Below are 20,390 nucleotides of genomic sequence, written 5' to 3'. Positions count from 1 at the left end.
TACTCATTTTATGGAAGTCTAACAAGTATACATTATTTACGTAAAAAATACTAGTAAATTCTATAACGTACGAAAAACGAATATTTGTACAGTGCCGCACAATTTAGGGGGGATAAAAGGTGAAACGACACCTATCGCACGCCACTAGAAGAAGCCAATAAATGGTTTCTGCCATATTTATGCATCCTTTAAGCTAGTAAATCTGTCTGTTGAGTTTGATAAAGAAATATTAACTAATACCGGAGCTACAGGAAAAAATAGTTTATTATTTTTAAATTTCAACGCCCTGTATCTCGAAAATGAGCCGCTTTAGGACATATGTTTATTAAGTAAACTGCTCTTATTTTTGGATTTTTTACATTTCATATCCGTTTGTAACACCTATTCATTAACACCCTGTACTTATATTCCTACAAATAGCCGCATAGCGCTTGAAATGAGCTTTAATTTGAACTGCAAATAGATATTCGTAGATTGTACTGAAGCCGGAGAAATGACGACTCAAAGTCACCTATCCCAATGAGTTTTTTTCTGTTAAAAAAATTATTTAAAAACGGGATAAGTACTGCAAGGGTAAGTATATTAAAAGTATATTTTTAATATTTTAAAGATGGTGCTTGAAATAACTACTAAGTTTTAATTTGAGCTGCAAACAGATGGGAGAATTTGCCTTGCAAGCTAGATCCAGATGGCAGCATGTAAATAACTTCTGTCATGCCTGCCGCGTTTGCGCGTTGCACACTGCTTGAGTGAGACAGAATCAATTTATAAATTAAAATTTGAATGAAATTTTTATTACATAGAAATCGTAAAGCCAAACTTATTTTTGCAAAGGTAATGAAATCACCTTGTAAGGATACTTGCAGATATAAATGCAACAAAATAATAAATGAAGAAGCTAGAAAAGTCATTTTTGACGAATTTTGGAACCTTGGAGATTATATTCGGCAGTGGGATTTTCTTTGTAAGGTGCGTGACACAACGAGAAAAAACAGGTCACTGTACAGGGTGGTTGATTTTCGATAGTTTTATAGGGTACAGCCAAAACGGTGATAGATACAAAAAATCTGATATCGATGTCCCGTCCTCTTTTTTTGAGTTTACTTCGCTGGTCCCAAAAGATCTTGGCTAACTTGATTAGTTTTAGATATACAGGGTTTTTTTGAAAAATGACCCATTTACATTAACCTCTCTATCTCCATTGTCATTCAATTTAAAAGAAAAAAGTGTGGACATTATTTGTTCTATCTTTTATTAGGAAGCCAGTGACGTACTCAGATTTTTTACAAATCGCACAGTTTTTCCGATATTACATAAACATAGGTTTTTTTAAATAGAACACCCTGTATTTGGCCATCCCTTTGAATAGCATTTTTTTTACCTTCTCAGTCATATATAATAATAGATACTTTTTATTTGCCTAAATGAAGAAAAATGTAAAAAATGTATAGATATTTTTTCAGTTGCCCATGAAATTTATTTAGTATTGGTCTCTTCGTTTTCTATTATAGTTTTTATATTAAGCACCTAATGTAGACTAAAAAATTACAAGAAAATATAAATTAGATTGTCCATTTATCTTTACTTAATAGATTTAATTATAGGTACACTTATAACTATTAAACATAAACTAAACAAAAATAACAACTATCAAATCAGAGAAACAACAATAAAACAAAAATGACATAACAAAGTCAGAGCAAGTACTCGAATTGTCGGCCATTTTCGTTGATACATAACTGACAACGTTTAGCAATGGAGCGGGTCGCATTGTAAATGTGGATATTTGACACCCGCTGAATATAGTTTTCAAAATATTCCCTTAGCTCCTCGACATTATTAGCTCTCTACCTACAAATTTTGTCTTTAAGGTCCCCCCCAAAAATAAAAGTCTATAGGGGTTAGGTCTGGTGACCTAGGCGGCCACCTGTTTGGTCGGTACATACCGATCCAGTTGTCCCCAAAATTATGATTTAATAATTCTCTAATTATGTGGGAATTATGTGGAGGCGCACCGTCATGCTGAAAGAACATGTGATATCGTTGAGCTAGTGGCATATCGTCCAGCGGTTCAATAATATTTTCTTGTAAAATTCTCACATATCTCTGAGCCTTAAGGTTTTTATCATACATTTCGTAAGCTAACACTCTATTGTGTAAGAGAGCTACCCATACATGAAAACCAAACCGCCCTTGTTGAATTCTGGCCACAGTTTGGTGAGGATTCACATCTGACCAATAACGCGCATTATGCCGGTTGAATATACCTTCGCTGCTTATAAAAGCCTCGTCGGTCCAAATAACATTCTGAAAAAAAATTGGGGTCTACATGAGTTTGCTGAAAAAACCATTGGCAGAAAATGACGCGTCTTTCTTCATCTCCTGGATGCAAATGGTGGACTTTTCTTATAGTATATGGTCGAAACTTGTGTTTTTTTAAAATTCTCAATGCTTTGAATTTACCAATTCCTATCGTTCTTTGAATTTCTCTGCTGGATATATTGGGATTTGCGACAACAAAAGCTAAAGTATTGATTTCATCACTTTCGTTATTCTGTATAATAAGATTCAGCTCTCAGTTTTTGAAAAGAACCAAACTCACACAATAAGTTATCATAGTCAAATAAAAATTCTCTTTTCTGGCTGATGACGCTCTGGGTATCTCTCCAAATATAAGTTTAAAGCTGTCACTATTTTTTTCACTTTCAATGTAACACTCCAACATTTGAACTTTGTGAAGATTTTCGTACACCATTTTTATACCTTTCAAAATTAAAACCAAGTAATAGACGTTTAACAAGCTTTCAATCAGTCAAAAATAAACTAACTGTCAATATTGAACAACAAAAGACGAATAATGAATAACTGAAAAAATCTATTATTATATATGACTGAAAAGGTAAAAAAAATGCCATTCAACGGGATGGCCAAATACAAGGTGTTCTATTTAAAAACACCTATGTTTATGTAATATCGGAAAAATTGTGCGATTTTTAAAAAATCTGAGTACGCCACTGGCTTCCTAATAAAAAATAGAACAAATAATGTGTACACTTTTTTCTTCTAAATTGGATGACAACGGAGATAGAGAGGTTAATGTAAATGGGCCATTTTTCAAAAAAAACCTGTATATCTAAAACTAATCAAGTTAGCCAAGATCTTTTGGTACCAGTGAAGTAAACTCAAAAAAAGATGACGGGACATCGATATCAGATTTTTTGTGTCTATGGCCGTTTTGACTGTACCCTATAAAACTATCGAAAATCAACCACCCTGTACATACTTAATTAAAGCAAGGTTTGTAGCGATTCAGCTTCTTTTAAACACATTAAACATTTCATTTCACCTCGTGAGAGCCAGCAAATCAAAAAATATAAAAATTTGTTGTAAGAAATATGGATTAAAAAAGTATTGTCATAGTCTTAAACTTTTCCAAAATAAAAGAGATTCATTTATATTTCTCACCTGCTCCATGGTATGGAGAAACGGTAATGTTGGACGCCTATTTTTGATACGTAATAAATGTCTGTTAACATCTTATTGTAAGAATTACAGGCGATGTCGGCAGTGGCATTAATTTTTATGCGTGAGGGATCCTCGTGAATCCAATGATCCCATATGTTCTCAGATTTTCCATCTTCGTTCCAGGCTCCTTCAATTTGATAAGCCGATGATCCTGTGCCAAAAGAAATAGTCCTTGGAAATGTTCTGGGATCCGCACTTGCAGCACTGGAATGGAAAAGTTGTTTACATTAGTAGAAATCGAAAATGCTTTACAATTAATTGCAAATAACGATTCATAATCATCTTAGTTAGAGGAATTTCAACCGCTTTTAATTTTATTACTGCGGTTGTCGCGGCTTATAACGTAAAATAAAATGTTTGAGAAACACTCGGCAAGATAAAAAAAATGATGGGTTCTTGCAACATTTGATATTCAAGTTGCATTATTAGTTAGATTTTATGATAATTAAAGTAAGTTTAAATATACTATCTATCTATCTTACTGTAACAAAAGCCGGGACGCGCAGTCATTTATTTATTAGTTCTCGGAAAGTAAGATATTTCAGTAATCATAAATTATCGGAGGGTTAATGGTTTTCAAGTAGTAGGTCGCCAAGACAGTCCTTCGGAGAAAATTATCAATATTTGCAACAAGTTCGCTTAGTCAGGGCCATATTGTAGTCATCTGGTGCGTCTGGGAGACGCCGCGTGGAACCCCATCTTTTTAATAACGCGCGAAGCCGCGAGAAAGACCGTAGTAATTCCACCTTAGAATTAAATTATGTTGTAAAATTGATAGTAATTCGAAAAGAGAGTATACCTAAGCAGCTGGGTTTTTTGACGGATTTTTCCTAGCTATAAGAGATTAAATGAGATCGACTAATCCGTCCCGTAAATTGCTACGCGGAGTCAGAGGGGAAGGCTAGGGTTACTAGTAAGTCATATAATTATTGTTATAAATGTAAATTCAGTCAATTAGATAAATATACAAGCATCCCGATATTCAGGTTCTCGCCAATAACATGAGAACCGAAACTTCTGGACCCAAGAATTGGGCGTGGTCAAAGCGAATTGTGGAATTCAGGAAGGATCCCGAAAAAGGCAGTTCGTTCTTAAGTTTCACATTGAGCAGACTAATTATTAACTTTAAAGTCTTGGGCTAATTTAATTTTGATAGTTTTTCTAAATTTTGTATAGAGCGCGCATTCCCTGAATCTCGGTACGCTGTCGCGATTGAATCAATTAATTAATAATGTCGTCGAGCCGTTGTGTTTTTATTTTGTTTGTTTGTTTTGTTTATTGTTAATAAAACCCTTCCTGGAAGTTTTGTGTTTCCTTTGTTTCTCCAACTTCAGTGCTACCCTGTATAGCCAGTCACTGGATTACATCCCACGTAAGCAATGAAAGGGTAAGTGCTTGGAAGTAATTTTCTGAACATACAACATACAACATTTCTAAGTTCCCACGTGTTAATTAAAGTATAACGATAACTAAATAAACTCCCTTTCGAGAATTAAGTAGTAACTTTTCGAGAATTAAGTAGTAACTCTTCGAGAATTAAGTAGTAACTCTTTTGAGCATTAAATAGATAATTAATAAAAGTAGATAATTAAATAAATAACCCCTCAGGTTATTACTGTACACTTAACAAAATACAGTTTTACTACAAACGTATGAATAACACAGAGCCACCAAAAACCACCAGACTATGGTATTCTTCTTCAGTCACTGAATGTGAACTGGACCTCTGTTTTGACCCTACACTTTAGTTACAGTAAATTGTTAATTTATATGTATTGTTTATCTTGAAGAGTCTTCAATAGTAGATTCCAGAGTCCTACTCCGTTCAATGCTAAACGCGGCTGCAGATAGCAAAACAGGGTATGGGAAAAACATTGGAATGAGGATCTCAGTAATTTTACTACACTATATCAGAAATCACCGTAACCTCATGAGCCCAATAACCCCATAACACTATGCAACTGGGAATTTAGTGAACAGGACAAATCAAATTATCACTACATTTATGGTTAACTAACCTTGGAACCAAGACTCGAGTATTCCCATATCCCTATAACCTTATGAAAATGGGAATGTAGTGAAGAGATTTCAGTCTCATAGGGTTATGGGGATATGGAGTTCTAGAGTTTATGGGGTTATGGTGATTTTTGACAAAGGGTCTCAAAGAGATTTCGTTCTAAGGTTAGTCAACCATAAATATCATAATCATTTGAATTTCCTAACTCTGTTCACCTCGACCCTAGTGTCATATGGTTATGGGGTTATTGAGCTCATTGGTTATGGTGGTTTATGGTAAAGAATAACAATGTTACTGCGTTCGCCATTACAAGTTTTTGGAACCCAACAAGATCGTCATTAGATACGTGCCTCCTCGTATTCTCAGAATTATGATATTATGTGGTTATAGGGTTATATTGTTATATGGGTTATGGTTAATAATCTTTATAGCCTTGAAACCCCTAACTAAAACCGTAATACCATAAATTTGAGAATACGAGGAGGCGAGTATATTCATATGAATGAATGACCCATCAAATACCTAGTTTTACTAGGTATTTGTAGTCGAGTAGTTTGGTGTTAAATGGATGTGAATCAACTATTGAGGATATTTCAAAATATGCATATAAATTAACTACTTACAAAAAATCCTGTGTTAGTGTAAGGTCAAAATAAAGGACAGAATCAGTTTTCAGTGGTGGCTTTTTTTGTGGATCTGTGTATCAATTTATATTTAAAATTGGTCTGTTAACTTTGGGTATTCAAGAAGCATATTTTTTTATACAGTAGACATCATTATTGATATTTATTAAACAGATTTGTTAAACTCTCATATACCATTTTTCTAAAAAACCAAGCATTTAATTTAAAAATAGTAAGAGAGGTTATCACAGCCCCTTGCGGACGCCTATGACTGATTTATTTTTAAACTAATTTATAAAATCAACAGAGCTTTTCATTCGTTCACTTCATACTAAATATAAAACAAATGGCTGTCATAGTTTATGAAAAAGTAAATAAAAACCAAAAAAAATCTCTAAAAGGAAGCTTTTGGAAGAAAAAGTTTATACTTAACATTATTTTGATGAGATCTATCGGTGGTTAAAGTCCTAATCATAAAAAGAGAATCACCCAGTACACAGATTTTTCCAAGGCGTTTGATTCTTTTAGGAGGCATAAAATCTTGTTAAACAAATTATCTTAATAGATACCAATTGGTATATTATTGCGGCTTTGTCTTTAACAACATTATTGCGACTTTGTCTTTAACAACATTATTGCGTCTTCTGAAGTGCCCCAAAGCTCTGTATTAGAGCCACTGCTATTCAATAATTATCTTAATGATACTACGTCTAAATTATATCGTGAAGCAGTAGGTACTATATGCAGATGATTTAAAATTATTCACTTCATTTCACAGTAATGACGACGTAATTAAACTTCAAAAGGATCTGTAATGTCCTGGCGTGAAACAAATCAGCTTAACATGAGCAAATGCAACCATATGACTTTTAGTAGACAGCTTAATCCACTAATATCTAATTATTCACTTAATAACCAGAGTATAAAAAAAGTGTGATAAATTGAAATATCTTCGAGTCATTTTCGACTCTAAACATTCTTTTGTTTGTTAGGGCTATAGAAGTTGGAGAATGCCCTGTTGGGATCTTTTGTGATCTCAGTAGGGCATTTGACTGCTTAAATCACGACATCTTGGTTGACAAATTGGAGAAATATGGAATTCGTGGCATTCCCCAGAAATGGATGGCAACTTTTATTCGAGATCGAGATCAATATGTTGCTATAGATAGTGTAACTTCCGAAATTAAAAAGTCACTACAGGGGTACCTTAGGGTTCGGTGCTGGGCTCTGTCCTGTTTCTATTATACATTAATGACAGACGAACTTTCAGGATCGGGGTTTTTCACTTTTTATGCCGATGATACGTCAGTGGTAATCTCAGACAAATCGGATAAAAAAATATCTAAGACTTGCGGTAGAGTGATATCCAGGATGAGTGAGTGGTTTAGTCAAAATTCATTACTACTAAATATCAATAAGACCCTTACAAGATTTCACGATAGACAAAAGCTTTGTAATAGTATTGATGTTAATGTTAACAATACATTAATTAATAAAACAAATCTTGTAAAATTTCTAGGATTAACCCTGGATGAGTGTCTAACTTGGAATAATCAATGTAACGAATTAGCAATGAAGTTAAATTCAGTATCATATCAATTTCGAAATATCAGAAAAGTCCTGATCTTGATCAATTATTATTGAAACTATATTACTGCCAGGTAGAATCGCGTTTGCGATATGGTATCTGTTTTTGGGGGCCACCTTGCCACGCTGATAATGTATTGGTTGCTCAAAAACGTGTAATTAGGTGTATGTTCGGAATGTCAGCTAGGGAATCCTGTAGACAGATATTCGTCTGTTAAGAATATTTTAACAATGCTTTCTGTTTAGTTGTATGAAATGTTTCTTGTCAACAAAAATCAGTTTGTCCACAGAAATCAGATTCACTCAATTGAGACACGGGTGTCTTGCCATTTTAATATAGTTTTTGGTAGGTGTAATATATCTTTCAACCCACCTAACTGTCTTGGTATACGAATGTTCAATAGATTACCTAATGATATAAAAATTTGTACCTTTGTTTATAGCTTCAAAAAGGCTCTGAAAAAATACTTGGTTGATTAATATTTCTGTTCTGTGGAAAAATATTTTGTTAATCAACTTTCTGTTAATTAGTCTTGTCTTTATGTAGTTTTTTTTTTACTATTCCTATTCAATTGTTGTTGTAGAATATGCTTCAGTTATCTGGAGCCTTTCATATAGGTACTGTGCAAAAAATTATATTGTGGGTATTCAGGGAAGATTTTTTAAATTTTTCAAAGAAACATATATTTACCCACATAGAGGTTTTCCGCAAGGTGACCTTCTTAAAAGGTTTAAGTCAAAATAAAAGAAAATGTAATTCCTGTGTGTTTTTATACAAACTATTAAATAATGGAATTGACTGTCCCCACATATTAGAAAAGATAAACTTTTATGCTCCGTCGCTGTACACTCGAAATACTTACCTTAATACCCCGCGAACAAATAAGTGTACTTAAATTTTCTCATTTGTATGAAACGTGCTCCAGTTTTAATTTACTTAAATTAGATGCGTTTAATTGTAATGTTTGAGACATTAAGTGAATGTTGCATTGTTGAAATTTCGTACTTTATGTAACATTTTTTTAAATTTTCTGTGTTCTCCTGTTGTTTTGGAATATTGTATTGTCTGTTTTTAATCTCATATGTATACATATGTACTTATACGTACTATCTTGCCCTAGATGGGGTATTCTCTGGGGCAGCGTATGTTATAAATAAATATGTTATAATGTTATAATACTACTAGCGAAAAACGTACTCAAATATGCCATTTGACTCTGCTCTAATTTTTATATTACAAGGCCGTTAACATATATGAAGCAATTAAATATATGAAAGAAATAAAACACTTACCAAAAGAGTAACATTATATTTATAGCAATACTCGTTTTATCCATTTCTAAATTGTGGGTGAATTCTGTTGTAGTAATGTAAAATGTGGTTACTGAATTTTAATAACGCGGTAAGTATTTATATATCTCTATCATGATAACTTTAAACAATATATGCTATTGATTTATCGATTACACAGGGCGATGTTGATAAGATTTTGCGAAATTAAGATTCAGGGGAAAAAATTGAGTGTTGCACTGGTTAAAGTATATTTGAACTTATTTTAATGCTTATTTCACGTAGATTACTCTTTAGAACGTTGCGTAATTTTTTAATAGAATACTAATCCGGATTAGTTTAAACCCGCATTTACATGACCGCTACATCATTCCTAGTAAATTCACTGGAAATTTATTTTTTGTTTATGAACGCGTTTCAATGAAAAAATGAAGTTGCAGTGCAGGAACTTCAACATTCAGCTCGTTCACAATATCTTGTAAGGTTCTGTCTCCTAAAATTTCATTTTTAAGTGCTGTTACTTTATTATTCCAAAGGGTTGGTTATTCTTGAGGCAATGTTGAAATTTTCGCGTTTGGTCACCTTTATATTTCAAAATGGTTGTTATTTATAGTACCAGTTCCTTCAAAAAAGAAAATGTTACAAAATGGAAGTGTTGATTACAAAAATTGTCAATTTATACTTTATTTAATATAACACAAATAGGTACACAAAAGTGGCCTGTTCCATGCATGAGAACCACGCCACCATATGTATTTGGATCGCAAGAAATCGAGTCTGTTATTAGAAATACCATTACTCTCCAGGTTTTTTTTTATTGTCAAAAACCACCCCCAAAATATAGAAATAAGCCAAACTCTCAATTGGTTTCGTCTTGAGCACGGCCCTGAAAACAAGTCAACGCAACATAAAACGCAAAACTTAAAACCAGATTAAAAATCAGAAATTTTAGATACCTATATTACGATTTCAGATTGCGGGATACTGGGGCTCAAGATAGTACATATGGTGGTGTGGATTTGATTTGTGAAAAAAACTAATGAACACCCAAGTGGGTTACTTTTAGGTTACATGCGACACCTCTCCAAAAAAATAGCGTGACTTTCTAACGATATTGTTGAATTGAGTCTGAATACTGTTAAATATCACGAGAAAGATACATTACATAATATTATTATATCGGAAAGCTTGAGTCCTGTTCTATACATCGGCTTAAAAATGGTTTTAATTAATTCTTAACAAATTCTTCATGTCTCACGTACAATAAATTGAGTTATTTGTATTATAAGTAGTAGTATTTCTATAATAATTATTTTGTTGATATGGTTATACTGTTGTTACCATAACTACTTCAAAATAATTGCTTGTATTCATTCAAGTGTAATAGAAATATGGTAGTACCTAAAATGCAGAGGTACGATACGAATTCCTACAAAAATATAGCGTACACCGTACACCTTTTCTGACTGAATATTGGTCTCACAAATGGACAGTTTTACGTTCCAGCGTAACTGGTTACTTCTCGAAGCAAATATGGTTGTTTGTGTGTGTGTGTGTGTGGTGTGTAATCAAGAAATCATTGCGGAGAGAAAAAGTAGAGTTGTTCCTATTTACGTTCGTCGTTCATTCCAGATGATCGATGATTTACTGTTAAAATCTTCACTTTTCGCTCGTTTTGGACAACATGGTGATCATATAAACTAAATACCATTTAATATTGTCTGTAAGTTGCGTTAATGAAAAAAGTCACAAATAATAATTTTTAATACCCAAATAACACAAAACGTCTTTATAGTATCCTAATTAAGTCTCGAAAATATCACATCCATAAAATATTATTGGCATATATTTGATCACTTTTTAAATAAAGCTATTGTGGGAAACAACTGTTCCCCTGGCTTACCCCCAATATCTCGCAAATAGTTAGGATCATTCATCAGGAAGGTCACCATATAGACCGATCTTGAACTTATTAGTGCTCGTCAGTATGTCATAGGAAGAATGATTCAAATATTTGGATGTCTATTTACAGAAATGTTATGAGTATTGGTAAAATATAACCTACAAAGCATATGTCATATTATTTAATGTCGTATCTTCGTTATGTCCATGTCTTCTGACGCAGAGTAATCCACTACTTTGTAGCTGCTATGACTAGTACCGTACCGAATGAACTTTTTAACTAAACATTTTGTGGGAAACAACTAGTTCACGGGCTATATTCCCCGACTGGCATTAAATTACGTCCTCAATATCTATTTACTAAGATCAATTATCAGTAGAGTCACCATATATAGACCGATTTCGAATTTATTAGTTCTTAACAGTATGCCATAGGCGAGGAAGTATATGTGATATGCCTTGTCACATCCCTAAATGGATGGATGGTATTGCCATTTTATGTCTATTTCCTCACACAAAATGAGCTCCTAATTTCTAGGTACTATAAACGCTTATATATTTCTATAAGATTTTACACGATATTTATTGCTTCTAAAAAACCTTCTTCAATCGGCCCCTTAATTTCAAAATGAGTTAAGAATGTCAATGATGTAATGAATTACTTGATGACCTAACTTCCATAACTGAAATTCAGAAAGTGGAATCTGGGGAACTATTTTAATGACTTTTTTGGATTAGTGAGTGATACTCTGAGATTAATATTTTTTAGATATTTCATTTGAGAGTCATATGAGTTAAGAAAAGAAGGCCTGAATTCATCTATTTATGTATGTATGTTTTTTGTTTCCTCTTTTCTGGCACTGGTACAAAAGACTATTTAACTAAGTAGGTACTTTCAAATCCTAAAATAGTTATTTCAATAAAAGATTATTGCAAACAACTCTTTATTGTGTGATATGTTTCTTTTTTTATATGTATATAAAAGGGCGGAGGGATCAAATGCATGCATAAGGAAATACTTTTTTATTTCAAATTAATAATCATCATAATAATATACTATATTTCCTATAATGTTTGTTAACTTTATTTTACTTACAATGAATATAAATTATCTATCAATCTACAAATAAAGAATGGAAGACAAGGACACGTACTACTAAATTATAAGCATTGAAAATTAAAACATTTTTCAGGAAAAATGAATATGTTACAGGAACGACAAATATAATAATCTAGCAAACAATTAATCGAAACATTGTTTTTGCGTGTAACTGGAAAATTCATTAACAAATATTTAGTCTAAATTGGAACTGAGATAGATGTGGATGGATATATAAACTTAATATTTACATTCAATTCAAACCTTAAAAAAAAATATTATTTTAGAAGAACAAAATTTTGAAAAGACTATTCAAACACAAATTCATTCAAAAGTATACCTATACAAATTTTTAGATATTTTAAAATTTCAATTAGCAGAATTTGCGATACTCGATATATGATAAAGACGACTAGATGCAATAAAAAATGTAACTGCACTTAATGAGCAAAATATGTGAATCATAATGGTTCTTGGATTTAAAATAATTCAAATAAAACTATTGTGCTTATTATAAGAGTAAGACACCACGTCATTATTGTAGCAGAACCAGGGGTGATAGGTGAAATTGTGGTGGTGTTCATATCACCTTCGGGTATGGTTAAAGTACGAATTACCTGTTTGTAGAAGTTCAGAGAATGCTTATTCCTCTTGATTGAACTATCCTCAACTTTGTAATAGAAACCAAACTTGTAACTGAAACAATAGTTATGAGATAATTACAAGTAACATTTTTTTATACATACTTGTACCATTTTAACTAGCGAACTCACCATTCCATCGGAATATTTGTGAGGTTAGTATGATGTGCACGTCTGTACATTAAATTGTGTAATTTGATTATCATGAGAAAGGAAATTTGCTACTCTTACATCTCAATTTGAATTACTATATGTATATGTATTGGCCGATCTTGGGCATTGAATATAAACGAATAAATATGATCTACACAAACATATTTGATGCGGGGTACAATGAGCTCACCAATATTAGTCAACTCTTACACAAACCAAATAGTTCACAAACTTTTGGAATGAGATACAAAAAATAGAATTATTCTTATATAAATGGTAGATACATATTTTTACCTGTATCTGTTGGTCCATTCAAAACTATCAAGTAAGCTATAAGCTGTATATCCAATAGTGATGGGCAAAACGATTCATTTTGATGTTTCGAATCAAATGATTCATTTCAAAGTTGAGTCGAAACTGGGAGCCGACACTTCCGACTCCCAACTCCCATGGTAGATATTGAATCGTTAAGTTCGTAATTCGCATAATCACGGTGGCTCCGTCTTGGAACGGACGGAAATAGCGGAATCTGGGCCGATTGACGAACTTTGTCGATCTTGGGCTTGACAGATAATTCGATTACACAATCATTTGTTTACTGAAACAACTGACTAAAATTGAAATTAGTTCTTTCACTGCAGTCAAGGGTCAAGGGTTACGTACTTAGTTCTTTCACTGAAATTTGTTGTTAAGGGTGTAGTACTTATTTGTATTTACAATGCATACAAAAATGCGAATAAATGCGACGATAAAGCATATATTCTCCTCAAACGTTTACAAATACAAACGCAAACCGTTTGCCACCGTTTTTTCCTGTCGATTGCGGCCATTGTTGTCCACACTCTTTACTCCCTATCAGTATCAAACGACTTGCAAATCACTAAATATTAGTGATCACGGGCACAGGTACACGCCGATCCAAATCGCAAAACAAATCTGACTCACATCTGACTCTCGGCCCTGGTGGTTCAGCTGTACACTATAACGGACTCGACAATCTACACGGAAGTCGGCACAGGTCGATCAGGATAACGTTACCTACATATTGAATCATCGGAATCGACTCTTACATATTTTGGGGGTCGACTCAGATGATCTAAGGAAGCCAAGAGTCGACTCTCTGATTCGAAACATACACTCACTAGCCAACACTAATATCCAATAACTCTTACTCCATCTTTGATAATTGCATCAAGTATTGCGTTGAGATAATCCTAAAAATGTGTAATATGTTTCAAACTATATCTACAGCTGAATAGTTTTTAGTTATATACTCGAAAATAATTAACTCTGGTATCGTCATTGGAAGGATTGTTGTCTGGTATACCATTTCCGGTAATGAATATGTCAGGATTATTGAAAGATGCTTTTAACCAGGCTAATGTTTTCCTAGCATTCCAAGGCACAATCTGAAGCAAACAAAGAGTTACACATTTTCATATGCGAATATTTCCAATTAAATTTTATTGTTTTGGAATTCAAAAGAAAAAATTTAGTGTCGACCTAAATATATTTCATATAGTCGTTTATTCCACACTGCCATTAATAAAAAATCTTTTGATTTTTTTTTTAATGTTAAATGCTGATTTTTTGTTTTTTTGTTTGTGTGAAACTAGTTCAGATCTCGAAATAAAAATAATATGATGAAAATATGGAATTATACGAATTATTTTTGATATTATAGTCATCTACGATAATGTACATTCGACGCAAGATAAAGGTTTCCAATCTGAATCGTATTTTGTTCGAAATATGACGGCTTAACATCTTGTCTATATGGGGCGTTCCCATTAAACTCGTGTGGCAATATTTTACCGTCACATCTGACACTTTTCGAGTTTTGTACAAAAATGCTTTCCTGGTAGATTGGCATTTTTTAAATGGGACTAATCGGCAAACTCTTATAGCAGACCCCGTATGTATTTTTTATTATCTTGTTTCTTTTAAAAGAGTTGCATTTACATTACAATAGAAAAATCGATTCATCCTAGTTAATAAATATTGCGAAACGTCTACTACCTACTTACGAATAGTTAGATTGAATGGATTTAAGAAAATTAATTTTTTTTTTTAATTTTGAAAACCCTGCAGCTCGGAAACGGCGGCCTTAAGAGCCTACGTGTGTGTAACAAAATTTACTTAATTTTAGTCACAGAATGGGCCTCTGTTTTTTTCTGTACGCCATTAATGAACACTGTATAGGTGCCCGCAATGAAATCAGATAAAGCATACAATTCTACATAAAAATGGCCTCTTGACTTTTTCTTGTACTATTACAATTAACAGAGTTAGGGAGGCTAGAAGTTAAGGGAAGATTTCAGAAATTTAAAAAAAATCATAACAAACAGAAAAATTAATGAATTTTGTAATTTTTTTATTCAATCTATTCTAAAAAATGTAACTTTCCTTTTCAGAGAAATACATATAATTTTTAATTTTTAATAAGAAAGTTATAACAATTTCAAATTTTTAATCGTTAATTTCGTTAATTTTAATAATGTAACAAAACTAAAACAATTTTTTTCTATACTATTCGATTGATTATTTAAAATAATGAAAAGTTGCCTTCGATTTTTTTGTCGTTTTTTTTTTAGACAGATACAAATTTATTTACCTTTTTATATTTTGAATTTTATTTAGCTCCTACGACACTGCCAGGACAAAGATAGATAATTTCGTTCGCTATTGTCAATGCGCGTGCGTCAGTAAACGTGTGATTCTTTAAATTATTGTATGCTTAATATCCAATGTTAATCTCAAAAAGGTAAATACATATTAATAAGGACTAATATTTTTTCTTTTAGCCTAAAATGGATTTAAACGGATGCAAACTAACCCTCATGTTAACCCCCAAAAATAATATTTCCGTGATAACTCGGGTTCTAATCAATATTTTGGAATGAAACAAAATGGAAATTACTTCTTATAAAAAAAATATGTATGGGCTTATGTAATGCGTCAGTTGAATGAACAGTATGACGATATTCCACCAAATAGAGATACACGCTCTGGGAACGTATACAAAATATTTGGACCGCTATAGACGTGAATTATATACGACGTCTTGTTACATCTATGCCAAACAGATTACAAGCCGTTATTGATTCGGATGGAGGTTGGACATATTATTAGACTGTTTTGTTTTTTCATTGTTTATAAAATGATGTCAAAATAAATAAATAAGTTCATAACATTATGGGCCCGGAAATACTTCCTTTCTGATAAATGTAAAATTTAAAAAAATTCTGTTTTTCTAAATATTTCGAAAACGATTTAAGATATTACACTGAGCTTTGGTGTATAGTATAGTGGCAGTGTAATATCTTAAATCGTTTTCGAGATATTTAGAAAAAACCGGATTTATTTACTTATTTTCACTTCCAGAACACGTCCTTAAAATATTTCCCTTTCCTCCCGAAATGTATAAGTTATAATAAAACTGTAGTTTACAATATTTTTCTATTTTTTTGCCTTCATGACCTACCTACCTACTTTCTGCAGAATATGACACAACTTTTTATTTCAAAATATTAATTTTCTCAGGGACAAGGAAAATAATGTGGCAATTCAAAATAATTTCAAAACCTGTACACTTTTCTCTTTTTATAATGCAAACAGGGTCGGAAAGTCCCCATGGATCATCGGCCGTTACGTGAGAGCGATAAAGAAAGTAATAGAAATCCGTGCGATAGAGAAAGATGGCTATAATGAAGACGTCTAATAGTCACCGCCTATTTCACCCTTCCACAAATAAGATCCACTTCTTATTAACTATAACTAACGTAAAAGATGTAACTGAGTGCTACATCTAGTGAGCTTTTACTTACTACAATCTTGGATTTAAGAAATAATATAGTTGTATTATTCCTCGGTTGTCGCACCTATGACATATTAATGAGGACTAACAAGTTCGAAACCGGTATGTGTCTGGTGTGTTCGGCTGACAAATGATTCTGTAGTGCTCGTGTAAGTTAATACTAATCGGTAGGTAGGGCAGTTGTTTTCTGCAATATTATCACTTAAAGTAAATGTGTCTTACAAATGACATATGGACCTATTCCTTAAGTAGTTGTTGAGTTAGACATATCACATACGTCCAATACGACTGCTTATAACATAGTATCACATGACATGTATACCTGTAATTTCTTTTTAATGAAAAAAAGAGAAACAGTATCAGTATCAGCGGCGACATAGGTACCAACCTTATCTTGCCGTACGTGTATAGCGCACTTTATATGGACTCTTTTTCAAGTTACAATGGAAACATTTAAAATTTCGTTACACTTTTCTATATACAAAAATGTTTCTTTAAAAGATACAGGCTGTTAAAATAGAATTATCAAATTTGTTTTCCCTTCCATGATTTTTGAGATATTAACTTCAAATTTGACACATGGAGTTACTTATTGCATTGTAATTATAATGAATTTATGGAGATATGTGCAATAATAACGAATTAAAAAAGGTTGATGTGATCCTTTATCCTCCCGAACGTTTTTTGTAGGTACGTCTATTGACGTTTTTTTAGAATTTCCACAAATTTAGAAATTTTTCATTAATTGCATAGTTTCCATGATGTCAAACGAAAAGCTTCTTTATAGGTCGTCTTAGTATTGGGGGTTGCAGGCGCATACCGTTATGATGAATTAGTCAATTTAACAATTGAAAATGTTAAAGGTGTGAAATCCGCCTTAATCATAAAAAATTCCGATACCAAAAACCAAGAGACCACGTTCTTTTACGGTGCTGGGAGACAATTATTTAAGTTTGTATCGAAAATATGTTGCTTTATGTCCACCCGGATTGGTAGAATGTAAATTATTTCTCAGATATGTGAAAAGTGTCATCGAATGGTGATCGGTATTCATAAAATCAACGCCGTCTCGCAAGAAGTGGCAACATTTTTGAAGCTGGACAACTGGAAAGAGTACACAGTGGACACGTATTACGACGAACGTCTGCTACCCTTTTAGTTGACGGCTGTGGTGGCCTCACTTGTCTTAAAAGACAAGGAGGGATGGAGATGGAGAACTGTGGCGGAAGGCTACATTGAAGACGCAATTTTGAATAAAGAAAATATTGCGAAAATAATACTGAAAGTTGATAGTGCTATTGATAAACTTGGCACTGTTGTCATTTCTGATTTCACAACATCTGAAAATAATATAACTATTAATGAAAACTGCTTTGAGAATTATTCCAAGATTGAGGGTAGTGGCAGTTTCAGTGGCTTTTTTAATTTTAATACTTGTTCAAACCGTGTATTTAATATCAATGTGGATAAACAGAAATTATTGTTAATATTCTTGAATAAACTTTTATGGATTAAAACTTGATTAATACTTTTAATCTAAGGATTAATATTAGCTCCTAGGATTAAAAATGTAAACTTTTATTGCCATTTTTTTCTCAGTAAGGAAATTGTTAACCTTAGAGACTCCTGACAGTAAAAAATTGTCATAGTTTGGAGACATCTCAATATTCTATTAAACAAACTAGAGAACCCCAAGTTCCGTCATTTCGTAAATTGGAATCACATGGACTATCCCTAAATGAACCATTTGATATAATGAATGATGTACAAAAAATATATACGATGCCAATAATATACGCCCAGTCAGTAGTACGATAAAAGAAAAAATGCAAAGAGTGTTGGAAAAAATCCAGGAAACACCATTTTGGAAAACGTAAGTAAAGTTTTATCTGGTACATATCAGAAGTTAGCAGCAAATATATTAATATATAATTCATGACTCAACAATTTATCATACTGTCCGTTGGCAACAGTAGAGGTTGCACGGTCATTTTCCCTACACAAGTTAATATTAAGTGATAAACGTCGCAGTTTCACTAAAGAAAAGAAAATCAGAAGTAATATGTTTTAACTCCTTTCAATATGCCACGGAAGCCTTGTCTCAACACAAAGGTTTATCGGGTAAGTGGTGTCATTTAAATTTATATAGGTATTTTATTCTCTACTTAGCCTTGCTCTTTGTTAAATTTTAATAATTCCAAATATTGTGAATTTTCACCACCAAGAACGGCGGTGACAACATTTTTAACATTAAGGCGATGTTTCGACATATTTTCTGTAAATATATTAATATTTTCATTCGTAATCTGACTATGGTCTTGTTACGGGTTCTCCACAGGTTTTGATAAAGAAAACTATTAACTATAAGGCATGAAATGATAGATAGGATGCTAGGAACAATATCCGGTAACTTTTTTGTTTTTTCATCAAAGTTGAATAATAAAGCCTTATAAACAAATAAAACCAGCATTTTCGTTGAAATTTCACAACTCTAAGCTGCCACTAATTGTTAAATAAATAAATTTATAAATGGAACTTACCTATCCTGTAAAATAAAGTTCAAGCTTTAAAATGAGATGTCGTGTGTCTCAATCCGTCCAATAGAACCAGAGATATGGTAAAATTGGTGCACGCGGAGACGGAAAATGTAAGATATTTGCACTAAATTTGCAATAACTTTGTTTAAAGTTAATATTTTTTTAATTAAAAAAAATATATGTTTGTTATAAGAAAACGTAACTATTAACGCATAAAAAATTGTACTAGTTACAAAAATAAACTTTTGACAGCCATTTAAACATTGAATTTGTTAATAATAATTAAACTGACCACTTTCAGGCTTTCCGACCAAGTTGTTTAGATTCAGGAGGTCAAAATACTTAAAAATAAGTTGTTTGCAGCCGTTGCACTCTGATTGACCACCTATCTGGCTCCTAGTCTATATTGGGTTGTGTATAGAACTTCATTTAACAACAATTTAGTAATATTTTTAGAACTTATTTGAATTATTTTAGCTTTAAGGTAAAGATACGTCTTAAAAAATAGAACGGACAAGCTAATGTTAAGTAATGCAAATATTTCAACTCGAATGAATGGTAAACGTTTACCTTGTCCAAGGAATTGAAATCCTATAATGCTTAGCCTCTGATATCGCTACATAAAACGCATCATTTAAGATATTATTGTAGGTATCACAAGCGTCGTCTGCAGTGTCATTATTTTTTATATGCGATGGATTATTGTGGATCCAGTGATCCCATATATTCTCAGATTTTCCGTCTTCATTCCAGGCACCTTCGATCTGGTAAGCAGATGATCTCGTGCCAAATGAGAACGTTTCAGGAAACATTCTGGTATTTTCTGCATTTACCATGCTGAAATAAAGATGCAGAGATATATCAAGTCACATATAAATTAAAATAGTGTTCCTCCAAATAATCGTATTATTCAATTTGCAGAAATGCATCGATACTAGCTGCACTACCAATCAGCTAAGCGCAACGTTATTGTTATTGTTGGAGAAACCCAACTTAGTATTAATTTATATGTTTTAATGTACTCAGAGTGACCGGTGAATTGCGGACGACCCTGTATAAATTGGCAAATTTATTTCATACTCCATAAAAACCTCAACTATGCCAAGGTTTTTTTTTGTAGTCGTCTCGCCATGCACCGCATCACAGGGCGAGAGGGCAAGGGAAGAGTAGCTAGGTTCTAGGTTAGGGAGAATTAGTAT

General features: G+C 32.6%; 2 protein-coding genes across 2 annotated transcripts in view; both read right to left on the bottom strand.

Moving 5' to 3' along the window:
- LOC108906609 (myrosinase 1-like) overlaps nucleotides 1-9,120 on the bottom strand; it is a 29,039-nt gene extending 19,919 nt beyond the window's left edge. Inside the window, exons 1-2 of the mRNA XM_018709912.2 lie at nucleotides 9,046-9,120; nucleotides 3,466-3,729 (exon numbers count right to left, since the gene is read on the bottom strand). Of these exons, the coding sequence (XP_018565428.1) occupies nucleotides 3,466-3,729; nucleotides 9,046-9,089 (308 nt within the window). The 5' untranslated portion in view covers nucleotides 9,090-9,120. The remainder of the gene's footprint in view (nucleotides 1-3,465; nucleotides 3,730-9,045) is intronic.
- A 3,320-nt stretch (nucleotides 9,121-12,440) lies between these two features.
- Nucleotides 12,441-20,003, bottom strand: LOC108906594 (myrosinase 1-like). Its single transcript, XM_018709899.1, has 2 exons — nucleotides 19,762-20,003; nucleotides 12,441-12,739 (listed from the first exon to the last, which is right to left on the bottom strand). The coding sequence occupies exons 1-2, from the start codon at nucleotides 20,001-20,003 to the stop codon at nucleotides 12,523-12,525; spliced, it is 459 nt and encodes a 152-aa protein (XP_018565415.1). The 3' UTR covers nucleotides 12,441-12,522.
- Between the last annotated feature and the right edge of the window lie 387 nt (nucleotides 20,004-20,390).

This window comes from Anoplophora glabripennis, unplaced genomic scaffold (genome assembly GCF_000390285.2).
Source record: "Anoplophora glabripennis isolate ALB-LARVAE unplaced genomic scaffold, Agla_2.0 scaffold278, whole genome shotgun sequence".
In the NCBI taxonomy this organism is placed as follows: Eukaryota; Metazoa; Arthropoda; class Insecta; order Coleoptera; family Cerambycidae; genus Anoplophora; species Anoplophora glabripennis.
The sequence above is the reverse complement of the archived record's forward strand: the minus strand, read 5'-3'. Positions and strand labels throughout refer to the sequence as shown.